The sequence below is a fragment of the Emydura macquarii genome, unplaced genomic scaffold (genome assembly GCF_026122565.2).
Source record: "Emydura macquarii macquarii isolate MOO-44397 ecotype Brisbane River unplaced genomic scaffold, CSIRO-AGI_Emac_v2 contig_2897, whole genome shotgun sequence".
In the NCBI taxonomy this organism is placed as follows: Eukaryota; Metazoa; Chordata; order Testudines; family Chelidae; genus Emydura; species Emydura macquarii.
The window spans coordinates 57,918,487-57,941,002 of NW_027133034.1; the positions used below are offsets into that span (position 1 = coordinate 57,918,487).

The following is a 22,516-nucleotide window of genomic DNA, read 5'->3' on the forward strand; positions in this document are numbered from 1 at the left end:
TTCCTTTTTGTCCTTTAGTAGTATTAGATGGAAGCCTGTGTGTGAGAGTAAATAGATTGTAAAAGGAGGTGAAGAGCTTGTACATTTCAGCAACTGAAGGGTTGGCAGAGTACAGATATGTGTGTTAATGGTGTGTACTAGGGCATTGTTAAACTAAGGCAGAGTTAAGGTTGTATGTGTAATTGTAACTGAATTTCCTGGTTTTCAGAAATTTGAGTTTTGTCCAGTTCAGCAATTTGCACAGGGACAACATACCACCAAGCAACCTTAACTGTACCTTACTGTTGTTTTCTGCCACTGAATTTTAGTAAATGTTGAGCACCCTGAATGCCTCAGCATGGGGACACTTTTCAAATTCAGTTATAATTATTATTAAATGTGTCAAAATTCTCTGTGACTTGTGAAAAATTTGCCCCCACACCTTTTTGCATGCAAAAATGTAAGTTATGAGAAACAAATGGGAGTGTATGAAAATTGTTCACTTCTGTTTTTGGAATTTTGTCCCCATGTTTTGTGATGCACACAGTCACCTGCTAGTAATTATTTTGTGAATGGTCATTTTTTCAGATTAAGCTAATCTTTTCAAATTTTTGGTGCTAGTTGAAAATTATTTTTACATACCTATTTTCATATCTGAATTCCATAGAAAGAGATGAACAGATAGATACCGATATCCCAGTGAGAATACATGGATTCTGCTGAATTGTGTCATGCTAATAGTGATCAGAACTGTTTCTCCCAGCATTAAAGGTTAACAACCTTGTCTATGTTTAGAAGCTTGTGCTGTACTCTACATCGCTTACATTCCTTCTTTCTGCTTTCTGGATATAGACGCGTGACACCAGCCTAACCAGAATTCTGACTGCTTCATCTACCAGCCTCCATACCACCGAAAAGGAGGAAACAGCTGGATAACTGTAGGTTGTTGTGTTTTAATACACAGCAGTACCCTGTAGGTCAATAGGAAATGATATATTCTTTGCACTTCTTCATGAAAAAGATCTTTGACATGTTTTCTTTGACTCAGTCACACAGACCAACCTTTCTATGTTTTGTTATGACAAGATCCAAAGAGACGGGGCTTCATTCATCCCCCGCATGCGGAATGGAGGGCAACTTGTACTCACAAAAAAATTCAACCCTGTGGTGTGACTAGCATGTGATATCATTGCCCACTGCCAGCGGAGAGAGGGCTACAATTAGTCACTTCATCTCCCTGGTACTTTAGGCACACCCTCTCTCTAGGCATTCCTGCCCACTTTGTGGCCAAGTGCAGCCAAACTCAAGTCCCTGGCAGAATAGGGGATTGAGGGGTTGTGTACAACACAAGCTGATTTTTCTGCCCGTGGGTCTGGCCCCCAGGAGGCTAGTAGGTTACGTCACTTTGTGCGAGCTTGAGGACTTGTGCTTTCTATGATACACTTTTATCAAATTAACTGCAATTCCTGTATCTCTCATACTGGATGGAAGGAGCTTTTGAAATGTGAAAATTAAATACCTGATTGGTTTTAGTTGATTAAACAAATACGTAATAATACCCACTCTAAAGAACAAAGTGCTGCAGCATTCCTCAGCAGCTGAGTGAAATACAATGCAACAAGAACTCAAACAGAATGAAGTTTAAAAAAAAACCACCCACCACCGGAGAAAGCTAATCATCCTCTCTCATCGAAAAACTATTCAAATTCTCAAATATCCTGGCATTTATTCCTTCGGGATGGGAGGGGCGGGGAGAGGTTGGGCATGGAACGGACAGGAAGACAGCTTTTGAATCCCACAGTTCCTGAAAAAGAAGCCCCAGAAGCATGGCACAGTAGATAGTGCATGCGGGGCCACCTTTCTATGTTGCTGCTGATTCAGCCCCTGCTGCTACCTGGCAGCATGACTTGCTGTGATTGGTTCAGTCCTCTACAGCTAAGTCATATTGGAGGGGATACTGCAGGAGCTAAAGCTTCCTGAGGAAGGGTTAACCCTTCTGAGAGATCCATGTGCCTTCCCACCAGACCAGACAATGCCATGAAAGGGTGGTCTCTAGTTTAACCCCTGTTGACTCCAAACTATGTTACAGTCCAATCCCCTGAGTACATCCATGCTGGAGATTCCCTTGGATTCTAGGAAGTTCAGGGAATGCTCTGGGAGTGGCATTCCCTCACCTGTGCTCCTATTTATTTTTTTAAAATAATTTTTAGTAAAAAGGAGACTTTGTGATACCTGAAAGGACACATGACTTCCTTCCATTTTTGACAGGGTTACTGGCTAATGAATGGAGGAAGCAGTAGACATGATATATCTTGATTTTAGTAAGACTTTTGGCACAGTTGCACATGACGTTCTAATAAGCAAACCAGGGAAATGCAGATTAAATTACTAAAAGGTGGGTGCACAACTGTTGAAAGACCATACTTAAAGGGTAGCATGCCAATGGTTTGCTGACAAACTGGGAGGGTGTGTACAGTGGAGTCTTGCAGGGGCCAGCCCTGGGTCTAGTCAATATTTTCATTCATGACTTAGATAACAGAGTGGAGAGTATGTTTGTAAAATTTGCAGATGACACCAAGATAGGAGGGGTTGTTTGCATTTTGGAAGATAGATTAGAATTCAAAACAACCCTGGCAAACTGGAGAATTGGTCTGAAACCAACAGATTTAAATTCAATAAAGACAAGTGCAAAGTACTACACTCAGAAAGGAAAAATCAAATGCACAACTATAATGTCGTGAATAACTGGCTAGGTGGTAAGACTGCAGAAAAGGATTTGGAAGTTATAGTGGATCACAAATTGAATGTGAGTTGAATATCTGATGCAATTTCAAAAAAGCTAATCTCATTCTGGGGTGTAATAACATGAGTGTCATATGTAAGACCTGGGAGGTAATTGTCCTGCTCTACTAGGCACTGATGAAGCTTCAGTGGGAGTTCTATGGATGATTCTGGATGACACGTTGTGGGAAAGTGTGGACAAACTGGAGAGAGTCCAGAGAAGAACAACAAAATGATAAAAGGTTGAGAGAACCTGACTGATGAAGAAAGGTTAAAAAAGCTGAGCATGTTTATTCTTGAGAAAAGAAGATTGAGGAGAGACCTGATAACAGTTTTCAAATATGCTAAGGGCTGTTATAAAGAGGACAGTGATCCATTGTCCTCCATGCCCACTGAATGTGGAACAAGAAATAACAAACTTTATCTGCAACAAGGGAGACTTAGTTTAGATATTAGGAAAAACTTTCTAACTATAAAGGTAGTTTTACTCAGGACTAGAATTCCAAGGGAGGTTGTGGAATCCTCATCATTGGAGGTTTTTAAGAACAGGTTGGACAAACACCTGTCAAAGATGGTGTAGGTGTACTTGGTTCTCCCTCAGTGGCTGGACTTGATTTCTCAAGGTCCCTTCCAAACCTACATGTCAATGATTCTATATTTTGAGCTGCAATCAAATTTTCAGTGTGTTGCTGATTTTTCTATTGACAGCTCATAACTACATTATAGAAGACAGCTGAGAGTTTGGGAAGCCAGAGGTTTTGGTAGTTGAGTAGTAAAAATTTGAAGTATTTTCCACTTGTAAGATATGGAAGGCGCTCTCGGTGTTTGTTACCCATGAGATAATTGGAAATTTTGGCAGTTGGAAGAGGATACCTCTCCTAATTCCTCTCTCTATTTTGGGTAGGGGCAGCAATGACAATGAAAAGTTTTGGGACATTACTGACCACCCATCACTACCTTGGATAACTTTTATAATTAAATAACTGTTTTGTTTCCATGATTCAGCTTCATTAAGCATGGGAATCAGGATAGATTAACAAGAAAGCAACTCCTTACACATTGGATTTAGGATAAGGCCTCTGCACCCAGTGACAGAGTCCCACTTAGGATCCGACCCTTCAAAAAAAACTTGCTGCATGGAGTTCATTTTCATGGACATGCTTAGTTGTTTATATGCTTTTTACCCAAGTGGCAGACTAATTTGGTTGACATCAGGCAGACAGGAGAGTGATTTGCTTGAGAATCCGGGGATTCCATCTGATGCACAGACTGTAAAAAGGCCAAATATAGGTTTTTATTGAAGAGGAGGTGAGCAGGTTTTTATGCAGCAAATAACACGACTTTCCCCTGTCTGGAGGTGTGACGAGCATCATCTGTATGAAAGCTAGATATAGGCTAACGTGTAGCTCTGCAAGAAAGATCCCAAACAGTAGTGGGGGGGAGCAAAGGAAAAAGAGGACTCACAAGCACAGACCTTGCTGCAATGCACCCCTAGGAAATGTTGCTTCACTGTCTCACTAAAGGATGTTGCATAGCTCATAAGCAACAATGAGAAAACAAAACTAAGTGGAGACATGACAACTGTCTTCAAATATGTTAAGGGCTGTTATGAAGAGGATGATGATTGTCACGAGGTAACTGGCTCTGTAAGTGGGTCAGGCACTTAGCCTTCCTGTGACAGGCTCTGATAAAGAGAATGAGCCAACCCAGATCTACCTGTGAGTAGTTAATTGCCTAGATGGCAGTTAATTAGCTAAGGAACATCTGGATCTAAGAAAGGGTTATGAGGCCTGAGTTAGGAGGCTCCAGAAGACTGGGAGCTCCTGAGGAGGACTCTTCAGGGAAGCTGGTTAGGCTTTTTGAGACAATTTGCCTCCCTGGGCAAAACGTCAGTGTGTTGCCCACCTCCTAACCCCGTAAGAGTTTGTGGCAGACCCTCACTACCTCCCCTGCTGCTGCAATACCCCCGCAGAACCTTGTGCAGCCAGTTCAGAAGTTGCTGAGGCAGACCCCAGCCTGCGGCTGCAAAGGCTATGAGGCCCAGTGACAGACCCTATAGGATGGGAAACAGTCTGCCATCCAGGAGGACTGAGCTAGACCAGGCCAGGTTGAAAGTCCTCCGGCCTCTGCTCAAGGCTCTGTAAGCAGTCAAGAGCTGCTCCCTGGGCAGGGGAGCCACCCTTCCCAATGGTCCTTTCCGGACAGGTTGACACCTGCTCCCTGGGTCTCAAGGCAGGGCAAGTCCCAGCTCAGCATCCTTGGAGGTGCTCAGCTCAACCACAACAGGACCTGGGCACCAGCAAGGGTAGCCCCCAAGGGCTCCAGTTAAGAGGCACCAAGGTGCCCTCACTCTGCACAAAGCTACTTGGACTGAGGGAGCTGATCCCCCTCACATAGGGGTGACAGGCTCCTTCTCACTAGACAGAGTCGGGTTCTGTGCAGCGTGGTCCTTACACCCTCAACCTGGCCCTATGCCCAGCTCCCCTGGCCGAGCCCAACACCTTGGCCCCTTCATCACCAGTTCCCTGCTCGGATTCCAGCACACCATACCCCCAGCTCTCACCAACTGCCCAGCACCTGTGCACCCCACTGCATATCCCAGTCTGGCTCCTCAGGCTCTCAGCCCACACCTGCCACGTGGCCCACAGCAGCACCTGTTTCCCACCCCCCCAGTCTGCTGCATGCATCTTTCTGGATGAGCTGCTCGCTGGGAGCCCTGGAAATGGGAGTTGAAGCAGCAGGTGCAATGTGAGTCTAGGGTCGCAGCTGGAGCAGCGTCAGGGGCCGAGGGCTGCCTGAGCAGCATGGCTTGTGGGGGCCAGGTGTGGAGTGGAAGATGTGGGATGGGTGCCCACATGGAGCTGGGCAGGTAGTGACACGTATGGCCAAAGCCCCAGAAGTACTCTCAAAACAGTCAGTAACAAGAACTCCATACCACAGAGGAACTATATGCCATTCCATAGAAGAGTTGCTATGGTTTGACCTCTGTGGGGACCGTGATCTCAGAAAAAGAACCCTTCCCCAGGTGATGGCAAGAGGCATGCCAATCAACTTTCTATTTTTAATCATAAAAGTTCCTTTGAAGTGATCTTTTTTATTAATATGAAAAGTCCCTTTTTAAACACTCCCTTTCTCTTTCTCTCTGTTTCATATAAATGTTCCCAGTGGAAAGAAAGCTCCTTATTGAAAATAGGTTTAATATTTTAAGCATATTCTAATACAAAACTGTCAATAACAATTTCAGCTGAATGACTTCAGGTGCTGAAGCTGCAGTCTATAACCTGTATGACATATCTATTGCCCAATACATCAGGCATATTATAAACAAATTCTCATTAAATTATTTCTTTGTGAATCATTTTCTGACTTTTATTGACTGTTCTCTTTGCCTTACTTTAAAAATAAAAATTGGAAACGCGTAGCTCCAGCTAGTTAGATAAAGTTAGCCTTACTTTTTTGTGAAAATAACATGGGTGCCAGGTACTCTAGGATTAGAGTCCTCATTCCATAAAAGTAATGTTAGAAAAATTGTTCATAACCCAAGCAGCGTTTTAATCTATATATAGTTATTGGAGCATATTTGGGGGAAATTATTTCAAATGATGAGATTATGTATCAGATTGTGTATGTATCTGTCATGGGTTAATTACAGTATATTCATTGTCAGTCACAGTTTTGTGAAAATTTCATTAAAGAATGGATAAACTGTATTTATACATCAGCCCTCCAAGTTTCTTTACCCTGTGGTTATTCAGTACCTCTGGTAACTAAGTGCAAAATACTGCACACAGTCCATGCCTATTAAATGTGGTAGTTTATGAGTAACTTTGAAATTTTATTCATGAGGCAAGTGGGAATTTAGACCAGAACCCAGTTTCCTCTAACAAGAAGGTTTTGCTACTGAAGAGATGATAACCCCCTTTCCCTGCCTCCTCCACTTAGGCACGTCATCATGACACTTGTGCCTACACCACCTAGTGTGGGTATGGTTGCCACAGCAACGGCACACATTAGGTAACACCCCCATATAACTTCAGTTATGTGAGTCAGTTTAAAAGTTTTACTAGGTTTTTATTAGTCTATGATGCAGTCCCCAGTCATCTGCAGTTACTAGCTTGTCCAAAGCTCACAAATTATCGTCTGTTAGTAACACTTAATGCAGATCGCTTTCAATATTTAGGTGGGCTGGGCCCCTCCACCAAAACTAATTGTGGGTGCTACCAACCACAAAGGCACGCCTGGTTATAACTCTTATACAGCACAAAAGAGATTCCATTTAGTTTCAAATAAGTGGGGAAATGGAAGTTTGGGGATGTGATCTTTGCTGATTCATCCTGTGTGTGTGTGTGTTCAACAAGCAGCGTAGAAATCAACTGGGTCTCCAGCAATCCCGTAAACCCACCAGGTGACTGGACAACTGTTAGATGTTTTCCCGTCACAGGCATTTTTAAAGCTGCTCGGATGAATGGATGTTGAGGAATAAGACCAAGGTTAACTAAAGTAATTTGTACAAATTAATTTATGTCCTGATTTTTTTAAGGTAACTTCAGTGAGAACAGTTATCAGTAACATCTAACGTATAATTTTGTTTATTTTTCAGACATGGAGATGACTTGATTGTGACACCATTTGCTCAGGTAGGCACAACTTGCCATATATCCATATGAAGTAATAAGATCAATAATCTAATTTTTCAGGTGATGTTACAGTTTACATTTGAATGGCTCCAGGGTCATGCCCATTGTTTCCTTTCTCTTATCTTGCAGTCAGATTTCTTTCTTGATTCGGGGAAGGAGAAGAAAAAAAAACCATTGTCAACAAGCTGATACTGCCACAGATGTTACCTATGGTTCTGTTTTATTGGCTTACCCCTGATTATTTGTATAGTAAAAGTGCAGTTACATAAACGACAGAATAACCTAATTTAATTTCTCCTCAAATATTGTATCAAACCACAATGGCATTGTGCCATCAACTTGACAAAACTGCATTCTGCTGCTGTTAAAATATCAGTATCCCCTATCATCCACAGTTTATTAGCCCCTTTCATCTCTTCATGTGCAGAGAATTTTTATATGTACTAATTTCTGCACAGAATATGTTGTTCACCTACAAAACCACACCTATTAATTATTTAGTGTTAATTCTTGTAGCCAGGTGTTATGGTTTTACAAAATATCAATTCAAATATAATTATAACTTAAATATAAATCTTCCATACATTTTAACAATATAGCTGTCTTGTGATCTATGAGAAGTTAAGATAAGTATTTCAGAGGTGAATTTCTGAACTCATGGGACCACATTTTCCCCTCAAGTAGGTGTAGGCATCTCCCACTCAGTTGACTGAGTTGCCTCTGTGTATCTAAAGGCAGACCTGAACCCATGAAGCTGTACATGGTTAGAGAAGAAAGAGGAAAGGAAGGGGTGAGGCATAGTAGAATAAAGTAGGAACAGTGTCATTCTTCAATATGAGCATCCAGATTTTAGTATAATGTCTGTGCATGTCACAAAATGAGTATTAGCAGAATATAGTTGTGAGAACTTTAGTGAGCAAATCCATAGTACAGTGTTTACCTGGTATCCATATTGGTCTGTCAGGATTGGATTGGCACCTACCTGCATCAGAGATCACCTTACCATTCATGACCCATCATAAAAGCCGCTACTCTGGGACAATGCAGCTGACAGTGCACCGGATGAAACTCTTGAGAGCTGGAGATAAGGTTTTCTATGTTCTCCTTTTATTGGAGGAGAAAAGAATGAGCCTGACCATTTTCAGAGCTCTGCAAGATTGTCAAATTACACTTTCCCACAAAACTGAAGACAAGGAATTACAACAGAAAGAGCAATAAAAAATAGAGCAGAGCCCTCCTAGCCCTATTAGTCCCCTGACAAGCATCCAATGCAAAACACCCCATGCACACGCCACACACACACCCCACCGTGGACCAAGTTATTACCAAGCTGTAACTCTATTAACTTGAATTGAGTTATACCTGGAGAAAAATTGTCCCAAAAAGGAAACTTGCCAACCCTAGGATTGGAAAAGAGCTGATGCATTATCAAATCTATTACTGCTAGACATCTTTATCCCAAGCTTAATTACACAATGTAACACTCAAATAAGACAGGTTATGAGCTTCTTAGGAAAACAGTAAGTAAACAGACTAGTTTAGGGTGACGGATTTTTTTACTGGGACAAAACCCTTGTTGGCTTTAAAGGGGAGCTTTGCCTGACTAAGGACTAAGTAAAAACTTAGGCCCTGATCCTGCAAAAGGATTTGCACATGCAAACCCCTGCATTTATGTGAGCCCTGTTGATCTCACTAGGGCTCTGAGAGGGTACAGGGGTCCACCCAGGCAGATCAGTTTGGAAGGATTGGAGCCTTAATAAGGGTTCCAGAACTGGGCACTCTATTTTTATGTAATCTACACACATCATCCCAGTCACACATCGCCCTGGTTACCTTTGTAATATGTTCTTCAGAAAAAGCAATTTTTTCTTCTCAGATACATTTTCATTGTGCAAACAACCCAGAAATAATTTTAAGTAAAATAATCATCACTGGTGGAATTTGGAACATCTCTCAGTTATATTTAGGCTTCCCTAATTGCTTCAGTTGTGCAGGAGGCTTGTTTCATGTAACTGTAAGCCACTTGGTGGTGGTAGCTCAACTGTTATTGAAGGTAGTCAGTAAAGGCCCAATTCTACCCACTACTTACTGTTTTACTGGAGGTAGAACAGAGTACTATGCCATTCATGATCTGGCTCAAACCTAATAATATTTTATTGTTTTTACCAGAACAGGGATGATGTAAAATATATGATATCATTATTATTAGGCTATTTGTTTCATTTTAATTAACTTATTCTATGCATTCCAGTTTTAAACATAAAATAACTTTTGAATTATTTTAAAAGTTAGGTCTGATCTAATTCTGTAATAGTCTAGCATGATACACTAAAAGTAGGCATAGCGGATTTCATTCATGCGTGATCATGTGTGCCTATGTTTTGATTTTGAAATGAGGAACAGTTATATTCAGTGATTAAACCTTGTGTAGCAGAGGTGTGTGGATTTAGAGGGGAGAGGTGAAGTTTTATTAATTAGTTTGCCCCCTTTAGGCCTGAATCCTGCAAACATTTACACACAAGTGTAACTTATTATGCATAGGAATATTCCCATTGGTAGGAAAAACAAACAAAAAAGCCAGAACTATATATATATTCTAGATAATTAGCAAACAAGACAATTAAAATTATTTAACTCTAGAATTCACGGTAGCTAACCACTAAGGGACATGTTGTTACTTTTAAACCTGTAGCCACTGTGAGGGGGTGTGGAGATCTAGTGTACTTGCAGCAGATGCCAGTGGCAGTCTGCCTGCAGGGTGCTGAAGCAGGTAGAATGCTTTGGCCGGCATTGAGGGGAGCACATACAGAAGCACCTTTCTGGAGGTGCAGCATATATCTGCCTCACCATTAAACTATCATCTAGTGCCCTATTTGGGAAAGAAGGGATGGCCTCTTTGATGTGTGAAGCAATATTCCCAGTTCTGTGATTTACTACGCTTTCTAATCAACAAGTGCAATGAGTGTGTTATGGCTGCCCCTTGCACAGATGCACAACTAGGAAAGGGATCCCTGTTCCCTCCCCTCATCCTCACCACTTGCCCAGGAGTAGCCAGAATCTGGCCGTGGAAATTATCAATAATTAGGGGCCCTATCAAAATTCTTAGCTGTGAAAAACACGTCACAGGTCATGAAATCAGACCTCCCCTGTGAAATCTAGCTAGTGGAGAAGAGGGGGAGGGACAGGGCTGGGGGCACCCCAACCAGGGGCTCCTACTGTGCACTGGACTCCAGCTGCTAATACCTGCTGGGCTGGGGGGGGACGGGACTACCTCTTCGCCTGCATGGCCGCTCTCAGGGAGATAAGACTCATCTCCGGGTACCTTCCCTGAAGAAAGCTCTGTGGTTGCTGCCTTCAGAGCCCAGCCCCAGAGCAGTGCAGAAGTGAGCATCCCCATCGCTTCTCCTCCTGTGAGATACTCCATGTTAGGGGCAGCCAGGGCTTAAATTCAGGCGGAGCTGTCTGGAGCAGAGGTCTGGTAAATATTTTCAAACCAGTGAGAGCCCTGGTGCCTCCCGTGGGCCAGAAGCCCTGAGCCCCAGTCCCCTTCTCCCCCACACTCCCATGGGCTAAAGCCCCAAGACCCAGTGCCCCACAGCTGAAGCCTGGCACCCCAAGTGGGATGGAGGCTCTCTGGGAGATAGTCTCTGAGAATTTAAACCCTGGGGGCAGCCATGCACATCTCTAGGGGGCCTCATTGGTGTTTGGGGAACTGGGAGGCATGCCTGCCTCTGCCCCCCATGAGGTGTCATTTGGGGCAGATCAGCTGGGTTTGGGGGTGGGAAGGAACCTGATTTTTAGAGACAGTTAAACCAAGATCTCACCTGAAATGCCGGAATTGCCTACAATTTTACACCAAATGGAACAATTTCTTTCCCCTCTGGTAACTGATGGCAAAGTTTGTTAAGGCACAAAGGAGAAAAAAGCCACAGTGAATCATTCCCCAGCAGGGAGGTAGAGAGCTGGCAGGTCCCAGCTGACATTGGCCACCCATTGCTCTCAAACTCAGGGGGCAGAGACTCAGTAGACAGACTGGGGAGTGGGGTGATGCTGCCATGGATCAGCCCCCCCACACACGCACACGCACACAAGCTGCCTTGATCATTTTCTCCCTCCAACCTGCCTGGATTGTGGTCCCCAGCTGCCTGGCTTGCCCTCCCCCAGCTGTCCAGATCAGGGCCCCCATCACTTTTGTGCTGCCTTCAGAACACGATCCTCCCACAACAGCTTTGCAACCCTCCCACCATCACCTGGTTTGGGTTGAGACCTCTACGGTTACAACTCTGTGAAATTTCAGATATAAATATCTGAAAACATGAAATTGATTAATTAAGAAACTCTATGGCCATGAAATTGACCAAAATGGACCATGAATTTAATAGGGCCCTATCAATAATGTAACTATATGTCCAGGTTAAATATCTAGCCATTTTAGCATAGCTACTCAAAAACACAGCTAGCCATCTCATCCCTGCCCCTCTCCCCCCAACCCCCTGCCTCCCGGACAGGGTATAGGATATCTGCCAGAAAATTAGAATACAGGATTATAAAAGTTAAATACTAATTCACTATAAAGCCAAGCATGTCTTTTCTTATTTTTACCACATTTTCTCTTTTCCTTTAGTCCTTTTTCCCCTGTTCACTTCCAGCTCATCCTGTCTTTCTACAGTATCTTCATACTCTTTTTTTCTCTGTTCTATCTAGGATTTTCTCTTCTTATTCACTCTCTTTTTCTTCTTTCCCTGAAAAGCAGCAAATACTTTCTTCTAATTTTTGTTGTCTCTTATATTTATCCCATGCCCCATTCTAGTCCATGTGTGCCCATAATCTAGAGATGATCTTTTGTTTATATTCCAGTCTAGCATTTTCTACCACACACACTTGTTGGTGTTTGTATAGGCAAGGCATAAGAATTTGGTAACTTTTTTTCACTACATTTTATTCATACTGAATGTAAAATGTAAAAGCTTGCTGCTGTGCAAATGGAAAATCCTGTAATCATTTTTATGTATGTAGTGCGAGGCTTTAGTGGACGATTCTTCTCAAAACATGAATTATTTTTTGGTCATTTTGGAGAGCTAAATTGCATTCTGTGAAAAACTTTCCTCCTCTTCAAATAAGTCTGTCTTTAAACAAATAATGAGTTGTTAGTGAGGGGCGGAAAAGCAATATACTGTTGTCCTTGTTTTACGAAAGATTTATTGTTAAATAATGTTCAGGCTTCAGACATTCAAACAGTCCTGGAAACTTTGTATAGCCCTCTTTAATACCTTTTTATTTTGCCTTTAACACAGCGGAGTGGAAATAAATCAGTATCACACATGCAAGAATTTAGAACGAAACATCTTTGTTTGTTTCAGGTGCTGGCTAGCCTGCGTACTGTACGGAATAACTTTGCTGCATTAACCAATTTACAAGATCGGGCACCCAGCAAGTGAGTGTGGACTCTTTTCCCCTCTGAACATTTTGGAGTGGTGCTTTTTAAATGTTAGAACCAAGGGCTGTGTCTTTAGATTTCACAGAGTGCATGCTGTGCTATTAGACTTATAAAAGTTAAATGATATGACCAATTAATTTTCTGTTAATACTTTGAAATAAATGTTAAACAGCAAAACTAAGGCAACAGCCATCATTTTCTCTTGCCGTACCTTACTTACAATGTAATTATCTAAACTTGAAGTAACTTCTATGCAATATCTGTGACTTGAATCAAACTAGTCATGTGTAAGGGATCCTGCAGCAGCATCCAAGTGTGTATACCCCTATAGACATGGCACCTCACTAGCAGGATCTAACCCTAAAATTCTGCCTATCCAGTCCAGGACAATGAAAACTTTGTTTGGCAACACGTGTAGTCGAGTCTTTATATATCTATTGAAGTCTGATTATAAACCAGAAATAATGCATTTTTTTCAACATTGCTAGAGAAATGTACTCTCAATTATTAACCATTATTAACATTAATAATTATTATTAACTGTTTTACATACAAAAAAAAAAAAGAAATCATGTAGCATTCAGCTGTAATTCCATTTAGGAGTTATGGATAGTGGTTAATGTTGAAAATTGTGGGTAGAACTCGAGTTTCTTGTCACGATAATTACAGGATATAAATTGATTACAGTTCATTGTTAATTTGTAAAATAATTTGACACTCTCCCTTTCGTCCCAGAACATCCTTGCAGACATAGGGAGCAGTGCAGTGTCACTATTCATTCCTGTCATTGGCTTGTTCCTCCATTAAGCCCTGCCTGGTCATATTCCTGCGAACAACATCCAGCCATCTAGTTAGTAGTCAACTTCTTGATCAGACTGACCATCATCATGTTTGCATTATTTTCTTTGGCATTCTATCACTGTTGGTTTTCTGCAGTGTCCACATCATCATAATATTTTTAATTTTAGCCAATCCCATACCCTAATTTCACATCCTACTCTTCTTCTAACTTCTTCATTTGTCTTAAAATATTCCACTTTACACCTGACCTCTTTCTCTATTACCGACAGCCTTCTGATGTCTGTTTCATTTAATGAAGTTGCTTCCAGACCATAGAATAATATAGTTAATACACTGGTTTGATTAATTTTCAGTTTGGTACCAAACGTAAAGTTTTTATCACTCCATAATTTTATCAATTTCTTGCAGCATTTGTAGCCAAGGCACACCTCCTTTTAATCTCATCCTTGATGGAATCATTGGCACTGATCAAGCTTCCTAGATACACATAAGATTCTACTTGTTTTATGACTTCATCACTATTACATTTATTGTCCCTATTCCAAGATGCAATCACTTCATCTTCTTGGCATTTATTGTAAGTCCAAGTCAACTACACCAATTTTCCAAGGTAGCAAAGATTATCATAATTAATTCAAATGTGTCTGCCAGTCATAGGTGTGCGGAGCGCATTTCATTAGGGTGTGCACCCAGGGGTGTCAAACTCAGTTCCACCGGTGGGCCGCATTTGAATTACTCGCCGGTGGAATTCTCGCCGTGTCCTAGTCTCCGCCATGAAATATCGCGAGGAATGATATTTCGGCGGCAGATTGCAGCATGTTCCCATCTGTCACAAAATCGTGCAGCTCCTTCTTTTTCGGTGGCAGCTCACTCTGTCTTGCCATTCGCCGAGAAATCAAGCGCCCTCCACTCTTTTGGGCCACAGTAAAAAGGGCTGTATGTTTTACACCCCTGCATTAGGGTGTGCCTGGCCACATCCAGCACACCCTGTACGCATACCTATTCTGCCAGTTGTACGTCATCTGCACAAATTGAGGAACTTAACTCTAGATTATCCAATGTCAGACCCTCCGACTCAGCTAACATTCTTAATATTCAGTTTAAGAATAAATGAAAAGCAGCAATGATTCCATGCTTCTCTATCTTACACCAAATTTTGACTTGAACCAGTTGCTAAATTTTCCACCAATTCTTACAGCACTGTACAGCTTTTATACTTGCAATAATTTTATCTGGGACTTCATATGATTTTTCTACTTTCCCTAATGCTTCCCTCCAAATTAAAAAAAAAAAAAAAAGCCTTTGTGAAGTCAGTGAAAACAGCAAACAAAAATCCCCATTCTCGCTTTTATCCATCATGGTTAGAGCATGAGTATCTGATCAATGAAATTTTGGCCTGATCTGATGCTGCTGGATTCCTCACCAATTAGTTCATCTAAAATTGGCCTTAATATGTTGATGTACTTTCATCATGATTTTTTCCTGTACTGACAATAAGCCTATACCTCTATAATTATTTGGAACTGCAGGATCTCCTTTCTTCAAGATTGGTGCAAATATTGTCTTTAGCCAGTCATCTGCCACCTCCTCTTGCTCTGATACTTTCTGATATATTTTTTCTAATACTTTGATAGCACTTGTCCTGCTGGCTTTTAGCAGCTCAGTTGTTAACACTGTGTATTCTGTAAGTTTTCCATTTTTAACTGCTTCTTTCCTCTTTCTCTTTCTTCTTTTGATGGTGATTCAATGCTAGTATGCATTCTGTCTTGCAAGCTACCCTATTCATCTAACATGTCTAGAATGTTTGCATCTGGATGAACTACAGGGTTCAGCAATTTGTCAAAATCTCCTTCCCTACTTCCAACACCTCTTTGGCCTTTGCTGTCAGTTCACCAGTAGACTTTTTTAGTGTCGCATCATTGGCTTGATTGTGTTGCCATACAACGTGACCATTTTGTATATTGTTTTCATACCTTGTTTTCTTGATGCCTCCTCAAGTTATTGAGCCTCTTCTTCCCATAACTTTTGCTTTGTGATATCTTCACCACTTTGTATAATGCTTTTACTTCTTCTGCTTTCTCAGCCTTCTTGGCTTGTTTACCCTTTTCCTATAATGTTCATGTTTCATTGCATTTTCAGCTTTTCCTTGTTTGCTTATGCTTTCCCATAACTTCGCCCACTGTGTTTTGTATCACTTTCTTGAATATTTCTCATCCAGTCTGTGGTGAATTGTCTTCATCATCACAAATTAATGGCCTGAAATGCCCTCCAAGTGCTACCTTGTATCCCGTCCCTGAAGAGCTATCTTTTAACTCATCAACAACAAATCTGGTGCCAATTGTACCCATCTTTTTCCTGGACTTGAACTTTCTCATTAGTAGTTCATGATCACTGCCACACTCTGCACTTCTATATACTCTAACATCCAATAATAACCGTCTATTCGTTTTACTGATGATAATGTAAAATAGTCTGCTTTTTTGGTTTGACCATTTGACCATGTAACCTTGTGCATGTCTTTGTGAGGAAACCAATTACTTCAATAATCAGATAGTGCATTGCACAGAAAGTTCTTAACATTTCCCCACTATTTTTTGCCATCTCTATGCTGTTTGGCCCAACACTATTTATTTGCTTACCATGTCTGCTACCAACCTTTGCATTCATATCTCCCGTTATTAGACTCAGGAATCTCATCTACAATGGTGTCCAGCTGCTGATAAAATCCATCCTTCTCTGCTTCTTCTGCTACTTTTGTTGGTTCATAACAGCAGGTCACAGATCGGCATAGTTTATGCAGGCAGTAGTAAACCTTACTATGACAATCTGCTCAGATGCCAGTTTCCAGCTGTTCACTGAAGTAACTTTTTCATGTTCACTGCTAAAGCAAACCTATCCCTATGTTTCACTTGTCCACTTGAATTTTCAGAGTATTTTCCAACTGTCAACTCTCCTGTACCCTCTCAATATGTCTCTTGTATGGCAACAAAGGAACTTGTAATTTAACTCCTCTGCTACTAACTCAGTCTGGCCTGGAGCAAATAGAGTTCTAACATTCCAGCTCACAATACGTATATGTTTAGCCATTATTCAAAATCCATTTCCATTTGTTAGCCCCAGGTCAAAATCCATATAAATCAATTTGGTTTGCTGTCCTGTTTCTATAACAAATGAGTATCAAATGTAATGGCTTATTAAGCCTATCCACCCTATCCAGCTTATGAGAATGCCGTGTCATAGCCAGCTGGCCTGGTAGGTATCAGTGGTTCTACCTGAGTCCGCCTGAGCCTTGCCTTCCAAGGCTAACAATCTTGGATTGCTCAGATTTGAAATTAGAGATTTCCTTCTCCTAGACAGATTTGTCAGAAGACGCTAAGTGAGCTCTGTTTGCCAAGTTTGAAATTAGAGTTTTCCTTCTCCTAGATACTATTGATTCATGGGCCTTATTACGTAATATTCAACCTTTCTGGGTTTCCCCAAGTCAGGCTCTATGCTGTAGTATTCCAATGAGAAAGACCTGATGCTAGACAGTTCCTCTTAGAATAGAATGCTGGCTATTTAAATTGTATTCTAAAAGCCCCATATTAGTCCCAGTTTAATAGCAAAGTAATACCAGTTTGACTTTTTGTGGGAATTTTCACACAATCTATATTATATTATATTTAAAAAACTAAATTAACAGAATATATTTTGGTTGCAAAATCAAGCATTCAAAAATTAGGAAATGCTAGAATTAAGGTTGCCTGTTCCTTTCCCTTTGTACTTTTATTTTATCTTCCTGCATACACATTGTTGTCAGGTGTTGGTTCTGGTCTTGTTGGATAATCCAATTGTGGTCTGCTGTACTAGCTATCTGCGCAGAGCTGGGACAGTATACACACTGGGAGAACATACACACAGCCAACACCTGACAACACACATTTCACAATAATCTTCAGTCTCTAATTACAGGGTCACATACTATTTTTCCCATAGGACCCCTGCCTCATTCAGTACACAGGATGGATGGTGCTAAGGGAATGAATTAGGGTTTTATAATATTTAATAAGGTTTATAGGATCTCTCTAAGGACTTTGGGGGTGTACTAGTTATGGTTTGTAGAAATAAAAGTTAAAATATGCTCTCTCCAAGCAATTATTGATATAAAGGCAGATTCCCAGCTTTTACTCGGTACAGCAAAGTGTGGAGGTTGTCAGGGAGCTGCTTACAGCTCATTAGTCTTTTTCCCCAGCTCTGGATCATTTTAGAACAGCCCAGGGGCTGCTCTAACTGGCATCAGCTGGCATATGGTTTCCTGGTGGACCATCATACTACGTCCCCTCCTTCCCTACCTCCACCCTCCCCACATGACCCGTGCATCGGGAGAGGAGTTGATTGTGTCAGCTGTATGCCTCCTGGAGACTCCTCCACACTGAGGGTATCCCCAGTAGGTGAGTTAGGGGACATTTCTGTTCCCTATGTGCTACCTAGGAATATCAAGTCAGAAAATCTGCCCTATATTCATCCCCGTTACTGTGAGAAAATATGAAAGATAATAATATATATATGTATAATAAAGCTCTAAGGGCCAGATTCTATATGTATCAAATGAGAAGACTGGAAACTATGAAAGATGAATTAATAAATGGCTAAAATTAGCAATTCAATTTCAATAGTAATTGAAAATTTTGACAATTTTTTTAGCTTGTTTAACAAATATTACCTTTTTATAAAGGAACTTTTTGTAACCTTTCCCTTGTTCACTACTTTTACTGCTTCACCATTTCTCATGGTTCAACTAAAGCATATTTCACAAAACACTTAAACCTATGCTTAAGTGCCATCAGTGGGACTATTCACATGTTTAAATATAAGAAATTATTTAAGTGCTTTGCTGAATAGGTATGGAATTACTCACAGGCTGAAGAGTTTTGTTGAATTCATGGTATTAAAGAACATAAGTATACCTAAAAATCATAGGTTGAATTCTGCCTCAGTTACACCCAAGCTTTAATATTCCTTCAAAGTCCAGGTTCATAATTAATTATGGCATTCTTATTGATCTTTATGCTTCTTTCCACATTTACTTACATTGTGCAGCCAAGGTGACTAAGGGTTAAATTAATGTCTGATCATTGCCCTTCAATTTCCAACTCAGGGGTCATGAAATTCTGGCTCCATTGAAGTCAGTGTAAATCACTGACTTCTGTGTGGCTCGGATTTCACTCCAGGTCTCCTGGAATTCTAGAAGCTCCATAGAATCTACTAGCATGTCACTGCAAATGGGGATTGCATATGGATTCACTGCAGTCATCCCCAAAATTTTACAGTTTAATGAATGTAAAGTTGTAGTTGTTTAATGAATGTAAAGGTGTGTAGGCCAGGTACTGTTTGGCCAGCTAAGGTGGGGTTAGCACAGTTGTGCTAGATAACAACTTGGGCCTGGCTAAACTGTTACAACTCCATTTGACTATAAGTAAATGTTAACTGTTTTTAAGCACAATTTTTCAGTACCTGAAAATTTCCCATGCTGGAGTTCGCAACCTGTGGAGCAATCTGAGGTTCATTTGTGAGCTCTGTTCATCAGAAAGAAATATGTACACTGAATGAGCTACTTTTGTCGGTTTTTATACATTCCAACCCAAAATAATCTATGAAATAAAAATGTTTTCAAACAAATGGTTTAAAGAATGCACTAATATACAAATCTGACACATTTATGCCTTTTTTTCCCCCCATTATCAGACGGTCACCCATGTGTAACCAACCATCCATCAACAAAGCAACTATAACAGGTAAGAGAGATTAATATGAGCACAAAATGAAAGGATAATGGTCTTCTGAAACTGAATAATTATTTATAAAATCAAAATATAATTAAAAAATGTATTCTTTTACATTTTTATTTTATAAAAAAGGATTGACTAATTTTTACTGCAAATAGCAAATTAATTCTTTCCACTCATGCATTATCTTGGATTTATGTATATCTCTATTTCTAAATATATATATATATATATATATATATATATATATATATATATATATATTAATATAGCTATATTGATATATCTTCTTGGTGTTAATGTGAGTTCACTCCCAAACTTTGTTTCTGAGTTGGTGGAAATTTCAATAAATCAAGGTCTTTTGTCCTTCACTTTTTCTGCGTGTACCCATATGTGACTATATGGTAATACTGTATATTGGTAAATTGGTGCAGTGACATGTAGTAGAGGGAGCTGGCACAGGCAACACATTGGAAAGTAGAGTTCTACAGGTATTGAGCCAATGTATTAATGATTTATGATTTAATGGCTTAATGATTTAATACCCAGCGTAGACAGGGGAAAGTTTTCAGAAGTGCGTATGTGTCTTAGGAACCTACGTTTCCTGTTCAACGTTTTTGTTTGTTTTGTTCAGATGGGTTCATACCCATTGAGTTGCACTTTGAGTTCAGAGTTTGAGTACATCCTGATATTTGAAGTAAAGCTCAGCCAAAGCCGCTAAGTTTGACCTGGTTTAGGGTTGAAATAATGTAAGATTGCTGTGTTCTGCATGGTTTCCTTCATAAGACATAAATTCCTGCCTAGTACTTGGAAGTCAGCCCGATGTTCACTGAATGCTGCAAATGCTCAACTTTTTTTCTGATTTCATGACAAGTTGTGCACAGCTGTGCTTCCTGCTTAACACATATGGATCAGAGTTTGATTGTACAGCTTTCTTTTCACTTTTAGGCTTTTTGAAACCCACTTCTTTACAAGTTGAAAATCATCAACAATTAAGGTTCTTTTGTAATAATTCTTAAATGCATGGTAATTAAACAAATGAGAAAAACATTAGGTGCATAGATCTCTCATTAATTGTAAAAGTTCCCCATGGCAACTGTAACCATCACTCATTGTTAATATATTCTCTAAAGAGGCAATATCGGGGGATGGTTTCATGCTAGCAGCCATAAGCCATTTAAATTATTGATGGCTATTCTGCTTATTTTTAGTTGCAGGACTTCCCTGTTTTTCACACTTTGGTTATCCAGATTCTATTTCTTTTAAAGTAGATGCTCTTCTCATAGGCTTCAGGAGGAATTCTGGGTCACAGAAAAATTCCTTGTAATAAAATAAAATATCTGATAACTGTTACCGAAAGCACCCTTGTATTCACAGACTACAAAGATTTTGTACAAATAATCGTTGTACAAAATATGCCTTGTGAGGTATCATTTGAAAACTAATAACTCACTGGTCAATAATATCATGGTGAAATGTGTGTAGCAACATTATATGTAAACCTATGAATATAAACTGAAATTATGACTGAAATGTGTTTACCAGACAAGTCTGAGGAGAGGGTCAACCTGTTCCTCAAAGACAAAGGACAAGCTAACTCCTCTAGCCCATGTCATCAAAGTTGATTGGCAATCACTGGTCAAATGGCCATTCTTTGGCAATGGAGGGAGGGCAGGAACAGATCGATTTGCGTTTTAATAAACAACAACATGGAACCTCTTTCACCACGAGACTCCATGTGTCCGTCCTCACAGTGCGAAAGAAATTGTATCTAGGGCTAACCTTCAGGGAAATGCATTTCACAGGGTGACTGGAATAAAGGTGAGGGGCAAAAAACAACCCAGGCATTCTCTCTTTCTTTCTCTCCCTAACTCTTTCTTACTCTCTCTCTATAAAGACAAAGAAACCAGCCTTTGACTTTGTGCGGGGACATCCTGACCTGAGAGTATGGTCAGCAATGTTGTTGGGAGCATGTGGTAAGGATTTTATCTTGAACCAAGTTTAGTTTGTTAAATTTTAGTTACTAGAAAGTCTTTGTAGTTAAAAACGTTTTATTTTTTAATCAAAACTAACCCATTGTGTTTCATTGTGTTTCAGCTGAGTTGTTTGGTAACTCTAATTAAAGTAGCAAACTGTTATAGATTGACTCCTTACGGACCTACTTACCTCCTTACGGGGTAGCGGACCTCTAATATCTGAACTGTCCAGGAGAGGGCTGGACAGTGTAGAACACATGTTTTGGGGGAATATTCAGGACTGGGAGTGTGTTGGGGTCATCCTCTAGGTAGTATCCAAAGCTGCTGGAAGCCAGACTGTGACTGGAGTGTTGCAGGCAGGCTACAGCTATACACAGACACTCAGGGTGTGATCTGCATGTCGTTTGGCTGTTTGAGGGACCCAGATTGGGAGCTACAGGAGCAAAGCATTGTGAGACATGCAAGGGTATAGAGCAGGTGGTGACACAATGCCTTACTAGTCTGGATTGCACCCCGGAATGTGATGATAACCTAAATAGAAGTAGTGCATGCACATGTGCCTGCGTACACACACAAGCCAGTGCCCAAGATTCTCTACCAGGGAAGGCTTGGTGCCAACTTCTTTCCTCCAGCAGGAGTAGTTGTCCATACAGCAGGACCCAGAACACTCTCGGTTGGATGCCATTGTTACTCTCTTTAAATTTCCCACTGATCTGGAGGTTTCCCTTTAGTTAATCCCCAGAGTGCCATGTGCATGTCAGAAGCAATACATCATTTGAGGTTTGAATGCCTATAAGGCATGAGGAACACTCGGGTGGGGCGGAGGGGGGAGGAGAACTAAACTAGACATTTTTTCTGTGCCATGAAATGTAAAGAGAGCAATGGTAGAAAGCATTGAAGTGCAGGGGATAGTTTAATGTCATTTAATGTTAACATGCTCCACCAAAAAGGTTACCAGATCTGCCATGCCCAACTTATATATTAAACTGGGTGGTTCTGGGCCTGGGTGGTAGGATGCGAAAGGCCAAAAGACTTTAAGGGTTGGGAAAAGTATTAAACCACTGCAAGCCATGAAAAGGATTAAGATTCACTTTGGCTGATGAGTAAGGGTTGAAGCTGGATGATATTTTGCCTGAACTG

The 22,516-nt window shown here is 40.7% G+C and overlaps 1 protein-coding gene across 4 annotated transcripts in view; it reads left to right on the top strand.

Annotated features, from left to right (window-relative positions):
* Positions 1 to 22,516, top strand: part of PDE4D (phosphodiesterase 4D) — a 584,878-nt gene that overhangs the window by 427,006 nt on the left and 135,356 nt on the right. For 3 of the 4 annotated variants that reach the window (XM_067569281.1, XM_067569283.1, XM_067569282.1), the window contains exons 3-5: positions 7,361 to 7,397; positions 12,758 to 12,831; positions 19,360 to 19,409. In XM_067569281.1, coding sequence (XP_067425382.1) covers positions 7,361 to 7,397; positions 12,758 to 12,831; positions 19,360 to 19,409 — 161 coding nt within the window. Of the gene's footprint in view, positions 1 to 792; positions 918 to 7,360; positions 7,398 to 12,757; positions 12,832 to 19,359; positions 19,410 to 22,516 lie in introns of those variants that run through there. The other variant, XM_067569284.1, reaches the window with a different exon arrangement.